The 20,944-nt window shown below is 43.0% G+C and overlaps 1 protein-coding gene across 1 annotated transcript in view; it reads left to right on the forward strand.

Annotated features, from left to right (window-relative positions):
* LRRC14B (leucine rich repeat containing 14B) overlaps positions 1-6,242 on the forward strand; it is a 45,825-nt gene extending 39,583 nt beyond the window's left edge. Inside the window, exon 2 of the mRNA XM_075586406.1 lies at positions 4,551-6,242. Coding sequence (XP_075442521.1) covers positions 4,551-5,196 — 646 coding nt within the window. The 3' untranslated portion in view covers positions 5,197-6,242. The remainder of the gene's footprint in view (positions 1-4,550) is intronic.
* Positions 6,243-20,944: the final 14,702 nt, after the last annotated feature.

A 20,944-nucleotide genomic window follows, 5' to 3' on the forward strand; every position in this document is an offset into this window, starting at 1 on the left:
AGTAACCCTCTACCAATAGAATACCCCAGATACTTGGCCTCCTCCAGACCAATAGTGCATTTAGCGGGGTTAGCAGTTAGTCCAGCAGACCGAACTGCGTCGAGCACAGCTTGGACCTTTGGAAGGTGGGACTGCCAATCTTCACTATGGATTACCACATCATCCAGGTAGGCGGCAGCGTACCGAACATGTGGTTTTAAAATTTTATCCATCATTCTTTGGAATGTGGCGGGAGCTCCATGTAAGCCAAAAGGCAGCACCTTATATTGAAAGAGGCCGTCTGGGGTTGAGAAGGCTGTTTTTTCTTTTGCCCTTTCTGTGAGGGGAACCTGCCAGTACCCTTTTGTTAGGTCTAGGGTTGTGAGATATCGGGCTTTGCCCAGTCTCTCTACAAGTTCATCCACCCTGGGCATAGGATAAGTATCAAATTTTGACACCGCGTTTAGTTTCCGGTAGTCATTACAAAACCTTGTTGTACCGTCTGGCTTTGGGACTAAAACTATAGGGCTGTTCCACCCACTTTGGGATTCCTCAATTACGCCTAGTTTTAGCATTTTTTTAACCTCTAAACTTATAGCCTCTCTCTTGGCCTCTGGGATTCGGTACGGTTTAAGGTTAACTCGGACCCCCGGTTCAGAGACTATGTCATGTTTAATTACGTTAGTTTTACCTGGCTGTGTAGAGAAGATTTCTTTGTTCCTTCTCACTAAACTCTGGACCTCTCGTTTCTGATGCACGGACAGTGTTTCAGCTATGCTAACCTCTGGGTCAGTTTCTTGATTCTCTGACGGACCTGGGGGTACTAGGGTTAACAAGACCTCTCTATCTTTCCAGGGCTTGAGTAGGTTTATATGGTAAATTTGCTCAGGTTTCCTCCTACCTGGCTGCCTTACCCTATAATTTACTTCTCCCACTCTTTCCAAGACCTCATATGGCCCATGCCATTTAGCAAGGAATTTACTCTCCACGGTGGGAACCAGAACTAGTACCCTATCACCTGGAAAAAAAATTCTGACCCTAGCACCCTTATTATACGTATTCCTTTGTGCTTCTTGAGCTTTCTCCATGTGTTCCCTCACTATGGGTAGGACTGCAGCAATGCGGTCCTGCATTTGGGCAACATGCTCTATTACACTTCTGTAAGGGGTAACCTCGTGTTCCCAAGTTTCTTTGGCTATATCCAGTAAGCCCCTTGGATGTCGGCCATACAATAGTTCAAACGGGGAGAAGCCTGTGGATGACTGGGGAACTTCCCTAATGGCAAATAACAGGTATGGTAACAAACAGTCCCAGTTTTTCCCATCCTTATCGACCGCCCGGCGTAACATGCTCTTTAAGGTTTTATTGAACCTTTCCACTAAACCATCTGTTTGTGGATGATAGACTGAGGTTCTGAGATGCTTGATTTTTAGGAGTTTACATAGCTCTTTTGTTACTTGGGACATAAATGGTGTTCCCTGGTCAGATAAGATCTCTTTAGGAATTCCGACCCGGGAAAACAGAAGTACTAACTCTTTTGCTATGTTTTTAGCAGAGGTGCTACGTAGGGGAACTGCCTCCGGATATCGGGTAGCATAATCTAATATTACCAATATATGCTGATGTCCCCTAGCAGACTTTATTAGGGGTCCTACTAGATCCATAGCAATCCGGTCAAATGGTACCTCTATTATGGGAAGGGGTACCAATAGGCTGCGGTATGCTTTGAACGGGGCGGTGATCTGACATTCTGGGCATGAGGAACAATAGTTTGTAATTTCTGCCAGAACCCCAGGCCAATAAAAGCTTCGGAGAACCTTTTCTTTTGTCTTTTCCACCCCTAGGTGTCCCCCCAATGGATGACTATGTGCGAGGTGTAATACTATGTTACGGAATGTCCGTGGTACCAACAATTGTTTAGTTGTAACTGATTTTCTTTTATCAACCCGATATACTAGGTCGTTCTCTACCTCGAAGTAGGGGTAAGCAAGTGACCTATCTGGTTGGCCATGAGTACTATTCTGGTCCCGTATATTTCCCCTTGCTACCGCTAATGTGGGGTCCTCCCACTGGGCCTTCTTAAAACTCCCAGGACTGACCTCTAGGTCAGCGAGGGTCTTATCCTGTACTGGGGTGGTAAGTGCCTGATCAACATCTTGATTTGGGGTATTCCCTACCAAAGTAGTGATGGGGAAGGGAATTTCACAGCACTCCTCCTTTTCCCCCTTCTTATTTGGGCCCTCGTCAACCTCCATTTCTGAAAAAGGGAAAGGATTTGTTTCTTCTAACACTTCGTTATGGTCTGCTATTGAACTCTGGGCGCTATTCTGAGCTGGGGACCACATTTTTAGAAAATGGGGAAAGTCGGTCCCTATTAACACATCATGTGCCAGTTTGGGTACAACACCCACCTTGAAATCTAAAGAACCAAATTCTGTTTCAAAAAAAACATCAACAGTGGAATATTCATGATTATCCCCATGTATACAACAAATTGCCACTCTTTGTGAACTGTTTACCTGTTTCTTCTTAATGGGCAATAGGTATTCGGACACTAGTGTGACCATACTCCCAGAGTCAAGAAGTGCCCGAACCCTCTTACCATTAACCTTTACAAATGCCCACAGATGGTTATTCAAGGGGTCCTCTGGGCTAGGGCCCATACATTGGGACAACAGCGAATAAGGTTCCACGCTGTTGCATTGCATGGGCTCATCATTTAGTGGGCAGATTTTTGCTGTGTGGCCCCTCTCATGACAATTTACACATTTAGGTACATAGTCTGTGTCCCACTTAGAGCCTTTTCCCGGCTCCCCATGTTGGCTATTGCCCTTAGTGTGCGAACCACTGTTGCTGGAGCGGCGTGAAGGTGGTCGCCGCTCTTCAGCGCCCCTTAACCCCGGTACCCTTTTACCGTCTCTGGAAGAGTCCTGGAACCTCGGATAGTGGGGTTGCTCCACGACTGTGGGTTGCGGGTGCTCTTCTGCTGCACTGTACCTTTCTACAAGGGCCACAAGCTCATCCGCATTGTGGGGGTCACTCCGACTGACCCAACGGCGTAAGGCAGAGGGAAGTTTCCTCAAGAACTGGTCCATGACCAACCGTTCCACGATGTGGCTTGCTGAGTTGATCTCGGGTTGTAGCCACTTCCGGGCGAGGTGGATGAGGTCATACATCTGGCTTCGGGTGGCTTTATCCATCGTGAAGGACCATGCGTGAAACCTTTGGGCACGAACAGCCGTGGTTACGCCGAGGCGGGCGAGGATCTCGAACTTCAATTTTGCATAGACGTTAGCTTCGGCTGGCTCTAGATCAAAGTAAGCCTTCTGGGGTTCGCCGCTTAGGAAGGGTGCGATTAGACCAGCCCACTCAGCTTCTGGCCATCCCTCTCTCTGTGCCGTGCGTTCAAACGTGAGAAGATAGGCTTCCACATCATCCGAGGGTCCCATCTTCTGAAGGTAGTGGCTTGCCCTGGTCATTTTCGGAACTGGGGCTGCCTCTGCCAGTGGAAGGTTACTGATAGTCCCCCTCAGGATCTCGAGTTCCTGCTGTAAGCCCTGAGCGAACCGCTTTTGCTCCTCTCTCAGCAGGCGGTTTGTCTCTTGCTGGTTTGCATTAGTCTCTTGCTGGGCTATTAACAGCTGTCGCTGGGTTTCACTCGCCTGTTGCTGGGCTTCATTCGCGTCTTTCTGGACAGCGACATTGCGTACCAGCGCACTCACCACGTCTTCCATCTTGTTTGGAGAGAGAGAAAAAAAAAACCTTCTTTTTTTTTTTTTTTTTTAAAGTTCTTTAACCCCCAGACCTTTCAGTGTTCTGCCCGCATTCTCCACCATATGTGACAAACGGCTTACTCCGGGGCTCCGCCGTCTGTCCGGGACTGTTAGAACACGGTCTTTTAGGGTAGGTTAAATGATGAGACGTCACGTACTGTTCCTTTAAACAGGCTATGCCTGGTTTATTCAGTCCCAGGCACTGAGACTGCCACAGTTTAAACAGAAAACAAAGCCAAACAAAAAGCTGCTCGTCTGAGCGATAACTTAAACTTAGATGTCCCTGACTCAGAGTTGGAAGTGGCTTGTCCACTTCCACCAACAAAATAAGTACCTTTGCAGTCTTTAGACAAACTAACAGAATGAATGAAGCGATTTGGGAAAGAGGCTTTCTCACCCCTCTGCAGTTCAGCAGCCTTCCAGGCTCTTGGGCGGGGCTCAGAGGAAACAGGAAACAGGTCTTATATACCTGAACTCTAATCAGCATGACAGGTGACAGAAAACAGGCAGCAGACAAACTGTGGAATGGAGTGCCTGTACCACGAGGCTGCCCTGTTCAGCTTAGACAGGACAGAAACTGTTCAGTATCCTGGGAGCCCTGTATATGGAGTTTATTACCAACCCTTGGTTTCTGTCACAATATACACACACATATAGCATACGAATGCAAAACCAAAAACAACTAGTTTAGAGTATCAGTGGCTGTAAAAGAGGTGGATATAATCAACATATAATTGTTTTTTTTTTAAATCTTTTTTCATTTGTAATGTTTTATGCTTTTTATTATTTCTTTTTCAGCCCTTTGAAGACACCTTTGAAAGTACTGGAACTTGCAAACTGTTCTCTTATCCATGTCGATATGGCATACTTAGCCAATAGCCTTCATTCAGAGCATTTGGAAGTACTGGATCTCAGTGGCCATGATATGATAGATCTCTTTCCATCAACATTCTTTAAACTCCTTTCCAAGGCATCGCGGACATTAAAGACTCTGGTTCTTGAGGAATGCAACATTGGAGAGACGCATGTCAATATGATGGTATTAGGTTTGGTGCCATGTCGCAAACTACAAGAACTTAAATTCCTTGGAAACCCCATTACATCCCGAGCCCTTAAATGTTTATTCAGTATTTTTACTGATCTCCCAATGTTAAAGTACATTGAATTTCCAGTACCAAAGGACTGCTATCCTTATGATGTCAGTTATCCACTTGACGAAACTACTCTCCCAAAATATGATCACGAGAAATATGAGGAAGTTAAAGAAGCCCTTCACTTAATTTTACTTCAAGCTAATCGAGAAGATATCGTAGCTGTAACACCTCTGTTTGGAAGTTATGATCCTGCCATTGAAGAGACCAGCAATGAACTTGGTGCTTATTTACTTAAATCATTCAGAGATGCATTAGAGAATTTCACAACATCATTGGAAAACATAAAGTAAATGCACACAGTAATTGTAATGAATACCAGTTACATTAATACTCTTGGACATATTGACCAGCTAAAATGCATGTAACAATGTGTTTTGTGGAATCCAATGCATTTCAGAAGTCATAGACCTGCATGTTATATCAGCTTTCAGTATACAAAACACTTGGCATAAGCCCAAAGCCTACTGCATGCATATAATTCTTTGTCCTCATAACATTTAAAGCCACGCAAAAAAATAGAAAAAAAAGATATTTGAATTTTCATCACTGTTTCCCTAGCAGTGCTTTGGGGTCTCACAGGACACTTGAAAATAAACATTTATCCACGGTGTTAAAATACAGATTCTTTGTTCAAATAATTATTGGTTCGACACAGGTTTCTTTGCAGATCCAAATTATTTCTTCTTGCAGAGGCAGTTACAAATAATAAGAGTAGCCCAGTCCCCTGGGACTACTGATTTCCTGGCCTATAACACTGTAAGTCCCATTAATAAGTGGGTAGTGTTAGCAGTAGACTATGCTGGGTCTGTTACATTGTTCAGTGTGTATGTTGTATTGTATGTCTTTATTTATATAGCGCCATTAATGTACATAGCGCTTCACAGTAGTAATACACGTGGTAATCAAATAAATGACAGATAATATAAAAACAGATCATGGGAATAAGTGCTTCAGACATAAAAGTAACATTAAGGAAGAGGAGTCCCTGCTCCGAGGAGCTTACAGTCTATGTTCAATAAAGTTCAGGATTAGCCTGCTAATGTTAGGGGGGCCTATGACAGTATGTAGGCCGGCTTACTAGCTATTTCCCAGGGAAGGGGGGGTTCTCTATAGAATAGAGTAAGTAAGGGTTAGTGTGTAGTTGTTCTGGGCTGTCCTTCAGAGTAGGAGGAGGCAGCAATAGTCTCTCCTGCTAGATGAGTAGGCTGAGGACTTGCCCCACTAGGGGGTAGGGTATCTTAGAAGATAATAGTTAAGGCCTCAAGTCTAGGTACTATATCAATGGACTGTAATAATCCTATGTAATCTGCTATACAATAAACCCAGTTATACCCTATCTGGTGTTATGATTGGCTGTCAACTAAGAAGAAGTGTCACTGAGGTTCATCCTAGAAGCCTCAGGATCGTCTTGGACTGGAGGCGCTGTCACTGAAAGAACCACAGTGAGTCTGTCCTGAAGACCTCCCCACACCACCACGGAGATCTCCTGCCTCCTGTTTACCAACCAGGTATGCACCAGCACCACAGAATATACCAGTAGCAACGCTATCTCCCATAGGATAGAGGGAAAGGGGCTACATAAGCTTCAGGCAAGGACAGGTTAAGAATGGAGAACAGACTTGGGCTATATATTTCTGTTCAGGCACATCTACTCTAAGCCAGGATTCATATAGTTATTTTTTAGCTACTAAATTAACCTATGCATAGACTATTAAGCAGTAATAAGATTAAGCCGTAAACTATGTATAAAAACAAAAAGAATAGAATCAAAACAAAAGCCTGGGCGTACAGCCCATATTCTTATCTAAACCTTGGATACATGAGATGATATATACCAACTCATGTTTATTTATTTATTTATAACATATTTTACCAGGAAGTAATACATTGAGAGTTACCTCTCGTTTTCAAGTATGTCCTGGGCACAGAGTAAAACAAATAATACTGTACATGGTTACAAGTACAGTTACATAAATGAACAGGGTATACATTATATACAAGACATTGCGTGCACAGTTAAAGAAAATATATATTATGAGTGTATGAAACAGTTACAGACCAGGTTAAAATGTGAGGCAGCCTTAGATTTGAAAGAACTTAAACTGGTGGTGGATGTGAGAGTCTCTGGTAGGTTGTTCCAGTTCAAGTGGTAGGGGTGAGGAGCTTGTTCAGGTAGCTGGGTAGCTTGCCCATGAAGAATTTAAAGGCAAGACGGGAAAGGTGAACTTTGCGCCTAGAGGGTGTCAAGTTTGCTAAGGTGGGTTTGAGGAGCCGAGCCATATACTATGTCTCCATAGTCAATAATTGGAATTAGCATCTGCTGTGCGATACGCTTTCTGACCAGGAGACTTAGGGAGGATTTGTTCCTGTAAAGTACCCCTAGTTTGGCATAGGTCTTGGTTGTCAGGGTATCAATGTGCATCCCGAATGTTAAGCGGGAGTCAAACCATAAGCCCAGGTATTTAAAACTAGTGACAGGTGTTAGGGTGGTGTTAGCGTTGGTTCTAATCAGGAGCTCAGTCACTGGAAGCTTTACAAATTTAGTCTTGGTCCCAAATACCATTGTTACAGTCTTGTCAGTGTTTACAAACAGTTTGTTTTGGGAAATCATGTTGTACTCTGTCTCAAACAATAAAATGTTTACCCTAACTAAATGAGTTTCTTTCTAATATTCCACAATCAGTTTTTACAAACTAACATTACAGAATAGAATCTGGGTAACAAAATAGATTCTAACAGACAGCATGGATTCTGAATCACTTGAATACCATTAACAATACTGAAATAAACTCTTTACAGTATTTAGCTAAATAAACAAGTTATATGGTTTGAAATGGGAAACCATGACATTTTCCATATCCTTTAAAAAAAATGGTGTGGCACCTGAGGTATATTTGCCAAAAACTGGTGGAACACATAGTGTATTTGTATTAGTGTATTGGTTCCACTTTCTGCTTTTCACTGGATAAAGCATACAGTAAAACAAATCAGCAGATGGTTTTCACTGAGAAGTGTCCACCAGAGATTCGCTTTTGAGTACCACTCAGAAAAGTGATTTTTTAAAAGTGAAACTTCTTTGCTTGCTCCTACAGAGTTTTGATAGTAAAAATCCCTTGTGTTGAAACAGTAATTGTCAGCATGGATTTATGAAGGATAGATCATGCCAAACTAACCTTATTTGTTTCTTTGAGGAGGTAAGTAGGAATTTAGACCAGGGTAATGCAGTTGATGTGGTCTACTTAGATTTTGCAAAGGCTTTTGATACGGTTCCACAAGAGGTTGGTGTACAAAATAAAGAAAATTGGACTCAGTAATACTATATGCACCTGGATTGAAAACTGGTTAAAGGACAGACAACAGAGGGTTGTCATAAATGGAACTTTTTTCAGGTTGTGCTACAGTCGTGAGTTGAGTACCTCAGGGATCAGTACTGGGACCCCTGCTTTTTAACTTGTTTATTAATAACCTTGAGGTTGGCATCGAGAGCAAAGTCTCCATCTTTGCTGATGATACTAAATTGTGTAAGGTAGTAGAATCAGAGCAGGATGTAATTTCTCTTCAGAAGGACTTGGAGAGACTGGAAACGTGGGCAGGTAAATGGCAGATGAGGTTTAATACAGATAAATGCAAGGTTATGCATTTGGGATGCAAGTATAAAAAGGCGACTTACAAATTAAATGGGGATAAATTGGGGGAATCCTTGATGGAAAAGGATTTAGGAGTGCTTGTAGACAGAGGGCTTAGCAATAGTGCCCAAAGTCATGCAGTAGCTGCAAAGGCAAACAAGATCTTATCTTGCATCAAACGGGCAATGGATGGAAGGGAAGAAAACATTATTATGGCTGTAAGAGACGTGTTCAGAGGTACATATAATGGAGACCGATTGGGGTGAAATTATATCTTGGCTTTATTGAGCCTGTTCCTTAATGCAGGCAAAATATACAAAAACACAAAATAACAAACGCCTATTCCTGTGGAAGGGCTAACTTACTTCCCCAGTCCCTTTCTCCAAGGCTGGAGGGATAATCCCATTACCACCCTATTCCCCAAAGTCTCAAGAGATACCTTAAAGCAGGTGGCCCTTCATGTCAGTCTCTGGTAGGTTTCCTGGGTCCCCTGTGTCCAGAAATATAGGTCTCTGGGTGTCTTGATCTCTGCAAAGCCTTTCTGTTCAAGACAGATGTGCAGGCTTCTCTGCTTTCCTCTTGTCAGCACCCTTGTGTACTGAGGAAAATCTCCTTCCTGTTTCTGGGAACAGGCTTTTTCACAGAGCTGTGAGTGGTTGATTGCAGGTGTGCAATCAACCAGCACACTGCTGGATTAGAGGCAAGCCTGTTAACAGGGATAAGACCCTGTTACATACCTCCCCTGTTTGTGGGAAGCTCGGGTTTACCATGGCCGAAGCCCATCCTTCCACTCTCATTCGATATATCTCTGTGACGTGAATGAGAGTGGATGGAGGAAGAGAACCCTCAGTCCCGCTGGGATTGGAGCCCTTTCTCCAGTTTATTTGTGTCTCCTCCCGAAGGTGCTTGAGATCAGCACTCCTCAGTAAAGTAATGTATTTTCCAAGTAAAGTCTTTTTACCGAGTGCGCGGTCATGAGATTTCCCTTGCGTCGGGCGCTCCTCTTTTTGTAGGCAGACTGTATGGCTCCTTTAGGGATTGCCTCGTGTGGGGGATGGATGTTGAGTCGCACGAAAACCGGAACTTCCTGGTGGATGTGACGTCACACGCTGCGGTGTTACTGAAAACGCTGCTCCTCTTCCTCTCCTTTCCCCCCACAGCCTGCCCAACTGCTGCCAATATCCTCCACAACCAAACAGACAGCTCCATCCCCCACACGAGGCAATCCCTAAAGGTGCTCCAGTTATCATCAGAAAGGAGCACCTGAGCGATCTTCAGCTTTACTGCTTTTACCATCCACTGTCCTGTAAGTAGGGTTTCAATTTTACCCCTCTGGACCTAAGTGCTGTATCCTCCGGAACCCAGTATAAATAGCTTTTTGTTAGGATTATAGTCTTGCTAGTGTCTGTCTGTCATTGTGTGTTATGTTTGTCATGTGTGAGTTTTTAATGGTTTAATGTCAACTTTTTTGGCGTACTGCACCATTATCTGTTTGTTTTCTTCTCTTTTTTACATATTGCACTATCATTTGGTGTGAGCCGTCCGTTGACCCCTTCACTGCCTGTTTGCTCGAGGACACTTTTGGGACTTTGCAAGAGACGGTTTGGTCTTTATTCAGATTTATTATTATTTAAAGGACTGATTTGGCGCCGGCAATTCTTTCTTTTCTCTGTGGTTCATTTTCTGACTGTACAGTCAGTATTTGCCAGGCTGCCTGTAATATTTATTTCAAGTATTGTCATTATTTATATTTTTTTAGCGCTGTTTTGCACCGTCTTTTTCCGTTAAGCTTCACTGTATCCACCATATTTTCCTTGCAGTTGTGTTAGGTGGCGTAAATATTCAGAGATCTGCTGCTCCCGCTCTTGCTCCTGTCGATCAGTCTTTTCGGTTCGTACCGAGTTCAGGCACCCCCACCACTCTTGGGGTGTTTTGTGGGTGTGATTCAGTTCGGTTTCCCCATAAGAGATGTCTTTATCCTTATTGGACTGGAAGGGCCACTCTTCCGTGGGGTAGGGTTCATAACAGGAACGCAGCATCTTGTCCTCCATTTTGGGGCTACCAGGTGTATTTTTCTTCCTGACCTCAGGAGGCGCTATTGCAGCTGTTGCCACTGTTTTTGCTAGAACCCCAAATTGTGTTAGTCCTACAGGTGGGCAGACTTTGCTTGTAGAGTTTGTAGCTCTCACGGGCGTCACTGTAGACTTTTTCTTCTTCTTTACTTTAGTATGTTTTACAACATCAGCAGTACTGTGCACAAAGTCTTTCTCATCAGTGATACTGGATGTGCAGTTGCTAAGTAAAACTTCTGTACCTTCCTTGGGTCCACAACGCATTGCTTGCTGCTGCCCTTCCTTGGCTCATTGAAAAAAATAGTCCTCTGGCTGCTGCCCTTTTTTTGGGGCCACGTTGGGGCCATCCTCATCGTCTGAATAAGGCCTGAAAGGACACTGCTCCATGTGGCTGGGCTCTTTACACCAGAACACATTTTCTTCCCCCTTTTTGCAGAGTCTGTATTGGACTTCAGCTGGGCGGCCATTTTAAATTCCCAGGGTATTTTTTTCCAGCAGTGGTGGGGTAGACTCTGGTCACAGCATCAGTTGTGTGGGTCACCGTCCTCCCAGTCCAACTGTGGCATTGTGGCTTTCTTCTGTGCAGTGTAGTTTTCCTGCCTGGATGTGTAGCCATTTAATTCTGGTCCCTGCTGCATGTGATTCTTTGCTTTGTTGCTCAGGCTATTTGCAGGAACTATATGCAGGAAAATAAGCACAACATTTTACACAGACAGTGCAGTTTTGCTGCCTGGATGTGTTTCTTTGGTTTTGTTGCTCAGACTGTTTGCAGGAACTATGCAAACAAAAGCACAAAACGGCGCTCTGCTAATCGCGGCCAGATGCGGTATATTTTCTTTTTTTCCGTAGCGCTTTCCGGTATGTTAGCGCTCGGATTTTTAGCGCTGTACGCTATACTGCAATACCGTCTAAAAACACAGGTGGGCGTTCGCGAGCTGTTGTCTTAAAAGTCTAATAGTCTAATGCATTGTCTGTGTGCGCGCGCAGTATTTGTAAAATGGAGGATTTACAGTATACAGTATTACAAAAATATAGCGTTGCGTCTTCTTCGAATATAGATGATCAAATTTCTATACAGTACTGTATGTACTGTATTATTTTGTAATCAGTACTTTTACTTTTACTTGTTTTCATACTCTTTTTATATTATGCGTGTACCGTACGTCTCATTTGAACATTGTTGAAACGCATAGGCGTATTACAGTATCACATTTCAGCGCATACAGCGCTCTCCCTCTCACCCCCGCACACACACGGCTAAAGTACTATTTCAACTTCTTATCTACAGTTCAGTACACCTCTCCCAGACAGATAGCTTTCTGGCTTCAATCATCCCGAACCTGTCATCACATTCCTGCGTGTATAACATACAGAGCCTGGTGTCACATTTCAGCACATGAGTGTAATCCTCTTTGGGAAGGGACCTAGTTGATGATTTATGCGCATGCGTGTATAACTTCACAATCATGTGGAAGTACAAGTCTGGAAAAATATATATATATTTTTATATAATTATTTAATTTATATAATTTTATATAATTTCTATATAAATATAGAAATATAATTCTTGCTATTCTGATATTCTATCGGTACTGTAGCTTTTTAATGCGACACTGGTCATTCACATGCTTTATGTAATTTTTATTGATTTGGGGGTGTGGGGATCAAAACATTATGATGACCTGTTGAAAATACTGTATGCCTTTGAACTACAGTACAGCTCATCCTTCATGCAGCTTTACCCCCCTCCCCCGCAGACACACACAAGACTCAAGGATTTCAACTTCTTATCGGCACCTCTCGAAACCCATTCATTTTCAAAAGCTTGTCTTTGTGCTTTTAATCGTCCCGAGCCGAGCGTCACATCTCTGCGCCTGCGTGTAATCCTCTTTGGGAAGGGACCTAGTTGATGATTAATGCGCATGCGTGTATAACTTCACAATCATGTGGAAGTTCAAGTCTGAAAAAATATATATATTTTTTTTTAATGTTTCGTTTCCAGACGTGTGCATGCATAAAAATTCTTATTATTCTGATATTCTATCGGTACTGTAGCTTTTTAATGTGACACTGATCATTCACAGGCTTAATGTAATTTTTATTGATTTGGGGGTGTGGGGATCAAAACATTATGATGACCTGTTGAAAATATGTCTTTGAACTACAGTACAGTACTGCTAGTCCTTCATGCAGCTTTACCCCCCTCCCCCCCGCAGACACACACAAGGCTCAAGATTTCAACTTCTTATCGGCACCTCTCCAAAACCATTCATTTTCAAAAGCTTGGCTTTGTGCTTTTAATCGTCCCGAGCCTGGGCATCACATCTCTGCGCCTGCATGTAATCCTCTTTGGGAAGGGACTTAGTTGATGATTAATGCGCATGCGTGTATAACTTCACGTTCATTTTCAAATGCTTGGCTAATCCATTATGATGACCACCCCCCCCAACCCTTTGAGGCTTTTTTTACGGTAACGCATGCACACTTGTGATAAACCCTTCTCGAATTGAATATGTTAATCTGATTAGCCAATAAATAAAAATGTAACCAATGAATAAAAATGTAAGCCTTCTTGAAGAATCCCCCCCACACACACACATTCACAGTGAATTTAAAATTCAAAAAAAAAAAATGTGAATGTAATGAAATATTTATTTTATCAGAAATAAAAAATACAAATAATAATTTTCAGTGTTTATCTTCTTTGTACACGTACAGTAGTGTACTGTAGTTCTTCTGTCAGTTGAAATTTGAGGGCCGGTGCATAATCATGGAAGAATGAAAAATACAAATAATCATGAATAATGCACATTTATAATAATAAAAACAGTAATACAAATTTTTAGTCTTTCTCTTGTTCGTCATGCATTCTGTAGTTCATTGAGAGAGGGGGGGGGGTTTGTGTAAATCATGACTGTAGATACACTATACACACAGTTCACACAATTTACACATGATACCCCCCTCCCCCCACCCGTCCTTTTGTAGTGCAGCGAGCTGTCTCTGAAATGGAAAGAAAAAATGAGTGCAGTTAAGTGCATATAATTGCATTGTGTACAATAAAACTACTCCATATTGGACTACTGTATGCAGTTACTACTGTCAAACTACTGTATACTGGAACTACTATACTGTAAAACACTTTGTAACAAGATTGGTAGTGCAGCTCTCTAAAAATTAAAAATTAGTGCAGTAAAGTGCATGCTGTATACTGTAAAACAATCTGTGCCATACTTGCCTGTATCATACTGTACTTGGTGTGCCTGTATATACCATACTACAGTACAGTACTGTACCATACTACCTTCCTGATGCATGCCCATTACGCTCTATCACAATGGGCAACACAGTCGCAATATGGTCGATATATTTATTACATCGTTTCACGGTGAGCACATCGTTCCAAAAACTCATTATGCCATTCGCCAACTCATCCTTTTTTGAGGGTTTCACCACTTTTCGGATATGGTCCTTCAGCTGTTGCCAGACCATTTCGATAGGATTGAAGGCTGGCGATCTGTCATTGGAGGGGGAAAAAAAGGAGAATTAGTTAAAGAGATACACAGTAAACGGTGTGAAAAAATGAGACACGGTTACCGTACTTACTCCGCTGGCGTCTTCACCCAGTTGATACCGCAGGCAAGAATATGCACAGTTGACGTGGTGTGCTTCGGATCGTTGTCCTGGTAGAAATGGTGACCATCAGTGAATTCACGTGTGATGTATTCCACAATCTCAGGCACTATTTGCTCTTGGAAAAAAACTTTATTCATGATTCCTGTAACAAGAAAAGAAAAGTGCTCAAAATAATGCACACTACAGTAGTACAGTACAGTGCTTAAGGCTACAGCATGTGACTTTGTGCATTATTATACTGTACCATAAAAGATGACGATGCATCCTGGTCCACGCCTAGAGATGGCACCCAACACATGCATCTTCACTGGGTGTTTTGGATGAGGCTTCATAGATATGCATCCTTTTTTGTGGCATGCAAAGGTGGCAAATCTCTCCAGAGATATAGTAGACTCGTCAGTAAAGATGCAATCCTGAAAAGTTTTGTCACTGTTGATCCATGCCTGAGCCTGGACCACTCTCTTTATCTTGTTGACGTCCCTTATCATAGGGTATGCTCTGTAATGACAAGGAATAATTTTATAGGTACAGTACAGTTTATTAAACCACACTTTTCACCTCCTGTACTGTCACATGTCCAAATTTCCATCCAATTCTGTGTCTCATCTTCTTAATGCTGGTCTCTGATACGGTTAGATTGTAGAGTGTCTTTGACCCTTAAGGCACTCTTCTCATTATTCTCTTCACTTATTCTGTCAACCAGAACAGTTGTCTCCCTCACTGTAATTAGACTGTAAGCTCCTCGGGGCAGGGACTCCTCTTCCGAAATGTTACTTTTATGTCTAAAGCACTTATTCCCATGATCTGTTATTTATATTATCTGTTATTTATTTGATTACCACATGTATTACTACTGTGAAGCGCTATGTACATTAATGGCGCTATATAAATAAAGACATACAATACAATACAGTTTAAAGGAAAAACAACAATACGTTACAGTGGGCCACAAGTACAGGTACTTTTATGCTCAGGCCAAATATAGATATTACTTTAATAAAATAGTTATACTGTATAAATATACAGCAATAACAATAGATAGATACTGTATAGAATAGTTATGAATAAATATACAGCGATAACAATAATAATAGATAGATACTGTATAGAATAGAGTTATATAAATATACAGCAATAACAATAATAATAGATACAGTACAGTAGTTACCGTTGGTGTCCTCTTTACTTTTTTGGTCTTACCGTGGGCATGATAGCTCACGGTTGCTGCTGGCACAAGGAGGCCAGAAGTACTTAGCCAGCGTTAAATATCCGCAATTCGTTGTCCTCTCGTGTACATCTCCTTTATTCTCATGCTGAGATCCTTAGAAATCTTTTTAACAGGCATCGCTGCGTGTAGAAAAAAATACAAGCACAAGAATGTATATTCGATGTTTAGTCTGTGTATTCAATGTGCAGTGAATCCACAAAATGGATGGTGTATTTATACTTTAATTACTCACATTAGAGTATGCCCACTTTTAACACCTGCACCTCGTCGCCATGCATAAAAGGTGACACACATTGCATAGCCCACCACTCGATGATCTGTATCTGAACTTGCCCTTGTCCAGATACTGCATTGTGCCATCTGCTTCCATGTATCAACCCCGATTCTACGGACAGGGGAACCCACTCGCCTCTGCCGTGCCTGTCATGCAGAAAAAGCAAAAGGCGGCAGCCGTTTCCAAGCCAAGGCCAAAGTGACAGGCTAAGGCTAATAAAGAAAACCTTCTGACTCCTCCAAAGGCTACAGGTAAGGCTTTAAAGAAGCCTTATTATGTCAAGAAGAAATTCGGTGATGTACACTCAAAGCAAAACAAATGGTCACCTTCTGCATCAGCCCTCGCCGCCGCTGCTGCTTCTCTCCCAGAAACCCAGAGGACACCTTCTCCATCACCCCTCGCCGCCGCTGTCGCTTTTCTCCCGGAAACCCAGAGAACACCTTCTCCATCACTCCTCGCCGCCGCTTCTCTCCCAGAAACCCAGAAGTCACCTTCTCCATCACTCCTCGACGACTGTAGATTCTCTCCCGGAAATCCACAGGGCACCTTCTCCATCACTCTTTGACGACTGTCACTTCTCTCCCAGAAATCCACAGGACACCTCCTCCATCACTCCTCAACGATGCTGCAGCTTATCTCCAGGGAACCCCCATCTCATCCTCTTATGCACCCATCTACCCAGATTTCCACAGCACCCCATGCACAAGATCCAGCTCGTTAGACCACATGCTGAATGGGTTAAGTGTCTATATCCCTGGGAACTCTATGCTGTTAAAGATAGATCTTCTTTTAGAGACCATGCTAAATATGGATCAACGGATGGAGATGGATCAACGAATGGAGAAGATAGAGACTGACATAGCGGGGATACATAATTTGCTCAGAGTTCATGCCCCTGTATCTCGGACGTCGAAGCAGAAGGGTGGCATGGATGGGATGAATGGGACATTCAACCTTCCATCACCAAGCGCACCCCCTCCATCAGAAGAATATGTGTTCATGTATGTCGTTGACGAGGATGACATGACAACCCCATCAAGACCACGCCAGGAGACAACACAGACAAGACGACCAAGACAGGAGGAAAGCATCCTCCCAGACAACCTACCCTTGCCCTCCGCCACAAGCACACCCGCTCCCAGAAGCACACCCGCTCCCAGAATCCCACCCACATACTGCTGCGGCCGAGTTTATTCGAGCATTTGCCCGTTCTCGGCCGCAGCAGTAACCTGGCGCACGCCAGAGGGTTCCGGGCGCACGCCGAAGACACGGAGGAGCGCCCTCCGATCGGGGCTTTCTCCCTCCCGCTGCCGGGTCCCCCGGAACCCCCTGCCGCCGTCCCCCACATCGCGGGACACCAGGGCTCCCTCGGGGAGCCCTGGACGCGCGTGCAGGGGGCGCAGGCACCCGATGACGCGTGACCGCGCGTCGAGGACGCGCGGCACGCCGAGGGAGTGCGGCTAGCATGCCGGGGCATCCCCAGGCTTGCGGAGCTATCCGCACTCAAATAAAATGTGCCGCCTCTGTACGCTTGCATTGCATTGCATCTTGCGCGAGCTGTCCCAGCCCCTTAGGGAGAAGTATAGGTTTGCAAGTGGTGGTGTAGCCCAGAAACATGCCATGTACATTTTTAAGCACCATGTGCCCTACGTTGGTGTACTGTGGGTGGGACCACAATGTAAACTACGAAGGGAATCGCACCAAAAAGGCTCTTCCTGAAAATTTAAGAAAGACTATTGTGGAGGAATTGCGGCGCTATTTTACAATTAGCGATCATTTAATGAAAATCGTGAGAGACTCCATAAATAGCATTTTGCGGCATACAAGACATCGTCCCCGGAAGGACGATCTGCTGGGGATCGAATTCGCTGCATGATTGGTCGTCTGTTCAAATGTTGATTCATTTTTGACTTGTTGATTGTTTTAAGTTGTATTCTAAAATGTTTTTACTTACAGTACACCATGAATGGTTTATTTACTTACTCCACCAATAAAAAAAAATGCTGCTTGTTTTAAATTGTATTAAGTTTTTACTTACAGTACACCATGAATGTTTTTTTACTTACTCCAGAACAATTGTTACTTACTGAAAGTAAACAATGGCTAGAACGCAATACTCTTCAGAGGTACATTGAGTGGGGAATGTTCCAGGGATTTAATGATTGATCATTTATGAACGTAGTAAAACCATTGAAATACTAGAAGAGCAAATTGCTGATACTATTAAGACTTTAGAACCGTTAATAATATCTAATGATTGTACAAAACTGGAATGCGAACTGAAGATGACATTAGAATCTTCAACAGAGGAGATTATGTTAATAAAACAGAAAAAAAATTATTGTGATAAAAACGATTACGATAACGGTAGACAGAAAGATTGGAGTAGGTTTGAGAATGGCAAAATTGCCGCTACCCATGGCCAAAACTCCCCTAAAAAAACAACAAGACGGTCAACATCACAAACCAAGGTTTGGAAGTTATCGTCCAGAGGGTGGGAAAGGTCAGGGGGAGCAACAAAAAGAATACAGGAGACCTTACAAATTTTTAAAAAAAGGACCCCAAGGTAATCAACAGCATTATAAACAACAGATAAGGTATAGCTACAATACAAATACTGAATATACACATAAAGATACCGATAGGAAAGAGACACAATATGATCATCAAAAAAAGGCCTATACACCCCCAAGAAAAGACTATGACCATCAACTACCTGAGCGATCCCTTTTTCTGGAGGCCCTCAAATCACGGTATTGGGACCAAAAGAAAAAGAGAGATCAGAACGGGAGAAAGGGAGACAGTGCCAAGAGTCACCAAGGACACAGAAAAGATGGCATTCACCAGAAGAGGGACGAGGGGGGGTGGAGAACCCAAACAATTAAAAAGAATAGAACAAAAGTCAGAGTAACACATGCATCAGCTAAAGGGATTTTTAATTTATCATCAGTCACTTTGACACAACATCAAGAGCAGATTCTAAATAGAGGTCTCTCCTTTTCTAAATCAAGTGGCCCAAATGGTTTTCAGCTTTTCACAGATTTACATACATTTACAAGGAATCTAACACTTAAGAGACATTTCTTAAAAAAAAAAAGAAATACACTGGCGACACACTTTATTCGAGCTCGGCTAGTCCCACGAATTCGGGTATACCCGGGTGTATTGAGGTTTGTGACTGTTTTCTGCCCGAGTGCATTGAGGTATTTTCCAGGCAGGGATTGAAGCATTTTATTCCCGCCGACTGCAATACTGCACAGTATATATATATATACTGCATTACAATTCATGAATTTATGCCATCTGGTAGACACGCGAAGCATTGCAGCCTATTAAATCCTAATCATTATCATTTAACAGATCAGCCGCCCGTCAGCCAGGCATGAACCCAGGCTGGGAAGGCAAATGCAACGGGGCTTGTCAGAGGTGAGGAGCGGCGCATTCCAGGTTTCTGCCAGGTACATACTGGGTATTTGCTCGAATAAAGTGTGTCGGTGCAGTAGGGATAGATCAGCCTGATATAGTAGGAGATGATATCTCATTGATTGAGGATGAGACCTTACCAAAGTGTCAACATACAGATTTTAAAGCACCTTTTAGATTTTACCCTGCCCAAAGTAAAGGCAGTTATATTGACTCATTTTTTAATGTGGTGAATAATGAACTAACAACGTTAGTCAAAAATGATAAACAGTCAGATATTAAATCCAATTTAAAGTATGATGAGTATTTGGCCCTTAAAGAACTACAGGACAATAAGAAGTTGATTATTCGACAAGCTGATAAAGGCGGGGGGCGGGGGGGGTAGTGATTCCACTTTTTATGGGAAATTATCTCAAGACCCCACCAACAATTCTCATTAGAATTGAAAACTTTACTTGATGAGGCTGTTCATACTACTGTCATTACAAAATCTGAATTTAAATTTTTATATTCACAGTTTCCTCGAACACCAGTGTACTATCATCTTCCTAAAATCCATAAAGCACAAATCGACCCACCAGGGAGGCCAATAATATCCGGAATTTCTTCCTTAACAGCGAACTTGTCACAGTATGTGGATTTCTTTTTGCAAAGTTACGTCCACATACTACCATCATATGTAAAAGTTACAACGGCTTTTTTAAATTTGGTTAAAACAATCACATGGCAAGAAGGTTATCGGTGGGTCACGTTTGATGTTCAATCATTATATACATGTACTGTATTCCCCATAGTAAAGGCATCGAAGCTGTAAGAGAGACCTTAACACGTGATATTAGCTTACATCCACTAAATAAGGAATTTACAGTACCAGACTTTGCCACCCTCTCAACCCTTCTGTCCGTCCTGATGAAAGGGAAGAGTTTGGTCATGGTGAAGTGGTCCGACCAGGCGGAAAAATCCTTCCAAAGCTTAAAAGACGCCTTATGTGCCCATCCCGTCCTGATCACTCCGGACTTCACCAGGGAGTTTCAGGTTCAGTGTGACGCTTCTAATGTAGGGATAGGAGCGGTCCTGTCACAAAGCGTTGGAACGGAGGAACACCCCATCATGTATATTAGCTGAAAGCTAACCATCCATGAGAAGAGATATGCCGTAGTTGAGAAAGAGAGGGTTTGGCCATCAAATGGGCATTAGAGACTCAAAAATATTATTTGTTAGGGAGAAAATGTACCCTAATAAAGTACCATGCACCCTTAATGTACATGCAGCAAAATAAAGAAAAGAATGCTCATATAACTGCTGGTTCTTGAGTCTCCAGGGCTTCCAATTCACAGTTGAACACAGGCCAGGCTCCAAGCATGGAAATGCCGACGCGTTGTCCCGAGTATACACCTCCCTATTTTCAAGTGCTCGCCCGATAACTATTGAGCAAAGGGGGGGGGGGGATATGTGATGTATTGAAGCAAAAGGTGTTTGAGGGGAGGTACATAGGACCCAGCACCTTACAGGGTGTGTTCCCTTCCCTCTCACCTGAGTCCTAATTAATGAGCTGCAAGGTAAAAGCCAGCACAGACAGTTTCCTGGTGCTGCTGCTGTGCTGATCTGAAGGCACACACAAAGACAGCCCTATGAGAGACTGCAAAGGGAAGCTGCAGGTACAGTGTCTAAAGTGGGGAAAGAGTTTAGTTCTCCCACTGTTAGTTAGGGACTAAGCTGTGTTAGTCAGAACTCCTGAAAGGAGTTAAGTTTTTGTTTCTGTTTTATGTTATGAGTTAA

The sequence above is a fragment of the Ascaphus truei genome, chromosome 2, assembly GCF_040206685.1.
Source record: "Ascaphus truei isolate aAscTru1 chromosome 2, aAscTru1.hap1, whole genome shotgun sequence".
In the NCBI taxonomy this organism is placed as follows: Eukaryota; Metazoa; Chordata; class Amphibia; order Anura; family Ascaphidae; genus Ascaphus; species Ascaphus truei.